This window comes from Limanda limanda, chromosome 4 (genome assembly GCF_963576545.1).
Source record: "Limanda limanda chromosome 4, fLimLim1.1, whole genome shotgun sequence".
Lineage (NCBI taxonomy): Eukaryota > Metazoa > Chordata > Actinopteri > Pleuronectiformes > Pleuronectidae > Limanda > Limanda limanda.
Window position 1 is genome coordinate 6,337,757 of NC_083639.1, and position 7,871 is coordinate 6,345,627.

The window sequence follows — 7,871 nt, forward strand, 5'->3', positions numbered from 1 at the left end:
TTCTGCACTGATACTGCCAGGTAAATATACTGCACTCTAAATCCAACATGTAATGTGCAAATACACCGTTTGAAAGAAACCAAGGCAGACTGCCATGCAAAAGATATCAAAGGGGGTCAAAGGTCATAATTGTAGATACATGGAAGGAAAATGATACATTTTGATGGACGCAAAGCAAATGTGTGTCAAACCACACAGGTCAGAATTCTTTTCATGAGCTTTTGCACAGTGTTTTCATCTGCACTTGCTTGTTTATTTGTTTGTTTGTTTAAAAGCAGGAATCTGTTAAAATAACTACAAGACTAAATACCATAAACCTGGTGCACGGATGTGGTGTGGGTCCGGATCAGGGGGCAGATTCAGGAGTCTTTTTTTCCACTGTCTTAAATATTGCAACATTTTTCACCATTTTCGTTGAGGACATAGATCTTGATGAAACAAAAACCAACATGTTTAATTGACTGATATTTATGAGTCTCTGCAGTTTGGTGCAGATGAACACAAAAATCAGGATCTGGTGAATTTGATTAAAGTCTCATAAGGGGGACTGTCAGTGCTATCCTAGTTTTAACTTTAATATATTTCTCTCTGCATAGTACATTGAATTAAAGAGTAGTTTATCCGTATTTGCTCTAAGTCTCTCTTTAGTTCACCATTCATTAGTTCAGTGTTGCCACTCTTCTGTTGTGGGAAGGACGGAAAGGGGGATAGAGGAGCTAACGTGGCAACCCGGCCTCTGTCAAGCTGCCGCATAGCAGACTGGGTCAGTTCCAGTTCCTGCTGCAGGAAGTGATCGGGTCCCAGTGTGTGTTTGTGTCCCAGCTGAAACTCCACCATGAGCAAGAAGGCGTTAGTGATCCTGTCTGCAGGTGCAGAGGAGATGGAGACCGTCATCCCTGTGGACGTCATGCGGAGAGCTGGGGTCTGTCTGCGTGACGTGCTCTGTGTGTTAGCAGCTAGCAGGCTAGCAACAACTTAGCCTGCTAGCATCAGTTTAAAGTTAGCTTGTCCCATTAGCCAGTCATGTCCCCTCAAGTGTATGAGTGTAATGTCTCACTGATTATAACCATGTAACACGTATTCAACACAAGCTAATGCTAACATGAGTCAGCCAGCTAAGTGCTCGACTAGCTAGTAGCTACTCACTGACCAGTTCCAGGTTGAACTGGAGTCTAATGGTGCTGAGTGTTAAACTGTCTCTCAACCTTTCACATGAGACCAAGTAAAATGTCAAAGTCCAATGTCCTTACAGCTCTCCGCCATCTGATACCTTTTAAAATAAGAGTCACAGTCAGCACTACAGGATGAAATGTCTTATTCGAACGTGTGTTTGTGTGTGTGTGTGTGTGTGTGTGTGTGCAGTAGTTGGAACAAGTGTATAAAAGCAACTGGACATGATTGTGTCTCTGGAAGCTGTTCTCAGATCCTCTTGATGAGAGGTGTCTTCAAGAGACACAAGCAAGTCTAGTGTCCTGTGTACAACTCGCTCCTGAGGACATCATGTTAGCTGGAGAGTATTCACTGATATAGTGTGCCTGTGTGTTTGTGTGTGTGTGTGTGTGTGTGTTTGTGTGTGTAACCCTGTAGATTTCAGTCACAGTTGCGGGACTGACTGGTAAAGATCCAATCCAGTGCAGCAGAAACGTGGTCATCTGTCCTGACGCCAGCCTGGAGGAGGCCAGAAAACAGGTTATGCACAGTATCTACAGCTGTATGCACACATGGAGAACTTGATTTAATATGTTGAAATAAAACAACCACTGCTGCAAATAATCATTAATGACGGGCCTATGTCTCCAAATTCATCACTCCACCCATCTATCAATGATCTGTACCACTTATATTCTATGGGTTACGTGGGAGCTGTCAGTATGCGAGAGGTGGGGTACACCCTGGACAGGTCGCCAGCCCATAACAGGACCGACATACAGAGACAAACACACACTCACATCTTCTGTCAATTAAGATGTGCTGTGAGGCAACAGTGCTAAACACTGCACAACTGTGCCACCCCCCTATGGAAATAGATGGGGCAGGCATTATTTAATAGATTTATTTATAGATAAATAAAGATTTAATAGTCATTGTGGCATGTGTGCAAGTCTAGGCACCTTGCTAACAACCTCCCTTTTTTGCCAGCTCCGATACATAATGTACAAGAGGGACTATTCTTCTTTGGGGTTGTGTGGCAGTCAGGAGTACAGGGAATATTATAAAGATAAAGATATGACCTGAAATATCATCAAATTCATGATCAGTCAAGAGAAACTGAAAGGACCACGACCAAGAAGAGAAGAACCCCCCAAAATCCAAAACAAACTACTTCAAGAAACACAATCTGAAGCTTTTGGAAAAAGCCCTCACATTCCCTTGATCTGAACATTTTTGAAAACCTGTGGGCCTTGATGATAGATGTATGTGTGTGCATGACAATCCCAAAATATCCCAGAGTTTGAGATGATTTACTGGAGGAGAGAGTAAAAATTCATATAACAAAAATAGCAAGACTCTGCCAAACTGGGGTTACTAAGTACTTGTGCACATGCCACAATTACTGGATTTTTTTAAACTTCATGAGATAAAAACTTACAGGACATATCATTTTAAAGAATAGCTCACTATGGATTTTTATTTGCAGCCGGCATTACAGTTATTTTTCACTGCAAAAATCCACAAAATCTATCTGCACACAATGCAATGTTTCATCACTTTTATTACATGTTGGCTTAAGACCCTGATAAATATTTCAATAAGTCAGATGAAGTATAGAGTCTTTTATTGTATGTTAAGTTTGATTCACCATGAGTTCAACAGATCGCGGCTATTGTTATGTAATGTTTAACCTCATCTGTTTCCCAGGGCCCTTATGATGTGGTGTTTCTGCCAGGAGGAATGCCAGGGGCACAGAATCTGGCAGAGGTGAGAAGCAAACTGCGTTTGGTTGGAGCAAGTCTCTTCATATTTTCATCTGGCCGGGTTCCAGCCACATAAACACGACCCATTGTTCTCAAATTGTCAAAAAATGTCTCAAATTCTCAACTTTGAAAATTGCTGCAATGAATTGATAATCGATTGATTAGTTGACCAACAGACAATTAATTGGGAATCAGCGTGGACACACCTCTGCATGTTTATTAAAGCTCTATGTGACCCTGAACAAGAATAACGAGTATAGAAACTGTCCTCAATATTCATATTTAAGAGTAAATTGATTTTTGCTGCGATTGGTGGTACTCAAACCTTTTTTTTTAAAAAAAAAACATTTTGGGGCATCAGAACTGAGAGAACGAGATAATTACTTAGTGCACCTTTTTTCTATTATATTCTACCCCTGCTGCTTAGGGTTAGGACTCTAAATGTTCTAAAATTGAAACTCATTGGACATTTATTCTAAAGTACAACTTTTAATCAAACTCATCTGATCGATAAGATATAGCCACATTTAGTTTAGATGTAATATTGTAATAAATATTTGGCTGTTTTGAAACTGTGATGGGTTATTTTTGGATGTGTTCCACACATTGTCAGTTTGTTTTCAAGAGTATAACTCAGTCAGCATACACACTGTGCAATCCCAAACAAGTCACAGTGCGTCTGGTTTCCATGCTCTCTTGCAGTCTCCTGCTGTGAAGGAGGTGCTGCAGGAACAAGATGCCAGGAAAGGTCTGATCGCAGCCATCTGTGCAGGTACGGTTTGTGAAAACAAACTAAAAACAGGATTACACAGGGCCAGCTTCTTATAGAGATATCTTTCACTGGGTTAACGTCAAGTTTGACCGTCGTGTGGTGCACGATGAAGTAAATTTGAATCACTCCAGACATATTGCTGTTAACGCAGTTCCTTACTACGTAGATTTAAGTACATTTACACTCAATTATCACAATAGTCTGAATAATACACTGTCATTTAAACAGTATTTTAATATTAATACTAGTAATAAGCATGAAAAAATAAAATAAACACGTGGTGTATTCTGACCATAATTATATAGACATATACAAATCTAAATCACATTATGTAGTTTTCACAGCAGTTTATAACATCGGCAGCATACAGCAGTTAACAACTGGACACATGCCCTGGGTTCGAGTGTAAACGGGCAGTAGGATGTAATGTTTACGTGAGTCACAATCAGTTGTGCTAGTAAATTGGATTTGCTCACAGCTGGAGTTAAAGATTTCGACAGGGGAAAAGGTACAGTTTGATATGAACATGGCTCTGAATAAGGGGGATTTCCTGGTACTTAACTGGTAAAAGGATGAGCCCTTAAACATGTTTACCACTAACCTTTACCAGATTGTGATACATGTTCAAGGTTAATAAAAAACACGCTCTGTTAACCAGTGGTCATTTGTGACCCTCTCCCTCTTTTGCCGTTTGAAATAAAAGGGCTTGGGTTTGATTAATATCTTACCCCGAGTGACCCCCATAAGCACTGACATTTCATTTGACGTATGCAGAGGAAAGGACACTGGAAGGACATTTTGAATAGGACAGGGAACCAATGCAGCAAATTGGATTGAAGGGTGTCCTAGAAAATGACTGAAATCCTCTAAGGAAAATATAGTTTAATGAACCTGCTAGCATGAGGGCCGATTGCAAGCCTTATTATTTTGCAAAGCATGAAAATTATCCTGACATGTGGAAAAGGTCTATTTTAAAAATGACTTGGTCGAAAAAGCAGTTTAATAATGGGTGTAAAGAAAATAATCTGATTAACCATTATTTCCTTCTTGTTTTCAAGTGATATTTGTAGATGCATGTAAGGTTTGTGTCCATTAAAAACAATGCATGGTTTTTCTATCAGACGATTGAAAGATGGTCATCACCCTTCTCTCCCCGTCAGCCTCGCTGTCTGTCTCTGGTTCTCAGAAGGTCTCTCTCCCTTCCTCTCTCTCTCTCTGAGTGGCGTCCTTTGGGGTGGGGACGGTTTGTAACAGGAGCAGCTTGGCTTTAACCGGCAGTCTGCTGCTCTGCCAGGGGAAAGTGTAATCTTTAGACTGCAAGGGAAGGCGGCCAAGTAGCATAATCAATAACTTTCTATTTATTAACAGTTTTTGTACGAGCTCGCTGCAGTGCTAGGACGCTACCAAAGTTAATGCAGCAGTAATGTCTTCAGCCTCTCTCTCTCTCGCCCCCCCCCCCCCTGTGGTGCAGAGGCTTCAGGGAGAGGCTGAAACTGTAGACTGCATGTGTGTATTCTTAGAAACAATGGTACAGTTGAGGACACCTTTAGGACATAACGTTGTCATCAAATATTTTGCACTTAAGTCATACATTTATTTTGCCAACTACAATCCCATCTGTGGTTTCTGTATTTAGATTGTCTCTGGCTGAATATAATTTTATATTTAGTGTGTAGCTTGAAGGGAGGTCACACTATTTTACCCTTGACTCCTGCAACCATTTTAAAACAGCACTGAGATGGAAAACTGGACTGACATAAGCAAAAGAACATGTTCTGAAGTGTCATTTTTATCAGAGGAGGCTGTTAAATGAACCTGAAAAAGCTTTGCCCTTCTACAGGTCCCACTGCTCTCCTGGCACATGGCATTGGCTACGGCCGCACAGTCACTACGCATCCTGCCATGAAGGAGAAAATGATGGCTGGAGGTAAAAAAACAACAACTCAATACAATGAGTAACATTATAAATGAAAGACTGTATAAAAAGATGGACGACACATTTTCACTTCCACACATTATCCAGAAAATAAGCTTAAATATCAGACATATCAAATTATGAATGCTACCGTCTTGCACATTTGAAACCAGAGATTGCACAGTAATGATCGTGGCGTGGCGCAGTGGCATCGAGGTCCTGCCAACGCATCTGGAGTAGGTCCCAGCTGTCAATCATGACATTAAAGATGATCATTTGAACAAACATCTCTGTGATGTAGAACTACCTACAATGACAGTCACCATGATGTGTACTTTGACTTTTTGGTTTTAGTCCAAGTCCCATCCACTATCACGAAGGAGGCGTATTTATGACCTATATTGCAGCCAGATGCTTTGGTTTCACTCTTAAAGAACTGTCATTTCGTCCATCTTAATATACAATCAAGTATGAATTGATAGCTAGTTGTTTTAACGTGTCCTTCTGTACCTCAGAAGAACCTAAGATATTGTAATTAAAGGTAAAGGGCAGCAGATGGTGCTGTACAGGCTTTTTCCTGCCTATAGAATAATCATGTCCCTATGCAGTAAGGGAGAGGCACCACTTAGAGGTGAGAGAGAATGCAGGAATTTTACAGAATATACTAGAACTGGGTCATCTGGAATAGTGATAGATTATCTATGATAAGGCATTATTTTGGTTTCCGCTTGTGGCTTTAATCTCTCATATTGTGATTATCCTTATACCGTTGCTCTTTGCATTCTTCTTTTTTTAGACCACTATAAATATTCGGAGGCTCGTGTGCAGAAGGATGGCCACTACATCACCAGCCGCGGGCCAGGAACCAGCTTTGAGTGCGCACTGACAATTGTAGAGGAGCTTCTGGGGGCTGAGGTGGTAGCTCAAGTCAAGGCTCCACTTCTTTTGAAGGACTGAACGTAGCTGTGTGTTCATTTCACATCCTGCAAGTAGCGCTTCCTGCTGCACAAGTGTGACACTACTGAGACAGCAGATCCTGTGTAGCATGGTGCAATGACTCAAAGTCACTAGTCACAAATCACTCTGCCCAGAGAATAAAGGTGTTTCTGTTCTGACAGATTATTGTCTTTCTTAGTCAGCAATGAAATGCATCCTTGTGTAGTTTAACACTGAAACATAGCATGGGCTAGAATGGCACTCAGTAGAGCGTGTGCCTCTGCCAAATTGCCTTAAAGCCTTAATTGTTTCAGGCTTTTTTTCATCAAGATCCATGAATTATTATTTATTTTAAAGAAAGTGAATAAAAAAATTCCTTATTCTGATTCCTGATTCGCACCAAAATGTGTTGGAGTCCTTTCCTGACCCTTATCACATCTTTCCAAACTTGCTTACAAACAATTAGGGGTTAAAACATAACCTCTTATGGCAGCGAATGGAACAATGAATGGAAATGCTTTCAAAATCTGAAATGCATTTAGTTTGATTGTAGTTTCTCCACTGATGCTTCTGTCATTATACTTACTGCTTTATTACTTCACGTGCCATATACCTTCAGATAAGATAAGATAAAACTTTATTGATCCACACAAAAAAGAGTTTGCACAATATATCCCCCCATTCATTGTAGTGGTTTGTGTAGAAAAGTAAAGTGCAGTGGCACGAGCAAGTAAAAATCTGTACATAAGAAATAAAACCTGTTTGTACATCAACACAAATGTACAAGTTATTTTTTGTTATAAATAGTGTAGGGAATCATTCATGGATCTTGATGAGAAAGAATGAGGTGTTTCCAGGGGCTGATGTCTATGGGTGTGAGATTTGGTGCTGCTTGATTGAATTTAAGGGACTGTTGGGCCCAAGAAATATCCCCATGGGGACAATAAAGAATATTTGATTGAAACCTTTTATCTGAATCTGTTTGTCTCACTCTACTGTGTAATAACACTGGAGGTCACTGGTCTCCATACCGCTGCAGTGGCTGAGAAAAGGCTGCATCACACAATGTGTTGATGCTGCTGCTGCTGCTGCTTGAGACGCGGGAAGCGGAATCCAAACAGATTGGCAGGCGACGCTGGCCAATGGGAGGCCTCGGCCCGGCTGCGGCTCTGCGCTCGTCAGCCAATCGCGGCTGGCGCCTGGCCGGGGAGGGGCGGGGCCGTTCTGCAACGTGTGGTGGTGTCAGAGCAACAGAAGCTCCTCAGTCACAGAGAGACGGAATCCGGCTAAAAGGTAAGAGACCAAGTGCTGTGTGGGCGATTCACGCGTTTAA

At 41.2% G+C, this 7,871-nt stretch overlaps 1 protein-coding gene across 1 annotated transcript; it reads left to right on the plus strand.

The window, feature by feature from the left end:
- Positions 1 to 739: 739 nt before the first annotated feature.
- On the plus strand, positions 740 to 7,507 carry park7 (parkinson protein 7). Its single transcript, XM_061069334.1, has 6 exons — positions 740 to 922; positions 1,588 to 1,689; positions 2,860 to 2,919; positions 3,618 to 3,687; positions 5,528 to 5,614; positions 6,399 to 7,507. The coding sequence occupies exons 1-6, from the start codon at positions 836 to 838 to the stop codon at positions 6,557 to 6,559; spliced, it is 567 nt and encodes a 188-aa protein (XP_060925317.1). The 5' UTR covers positions 740 to 835; the 3' UTR covers positions 6,560 to 7,507.
- The last annotated feature ends 364 nt before the right edge of the window (positions 7,508 to 7,871 follow it).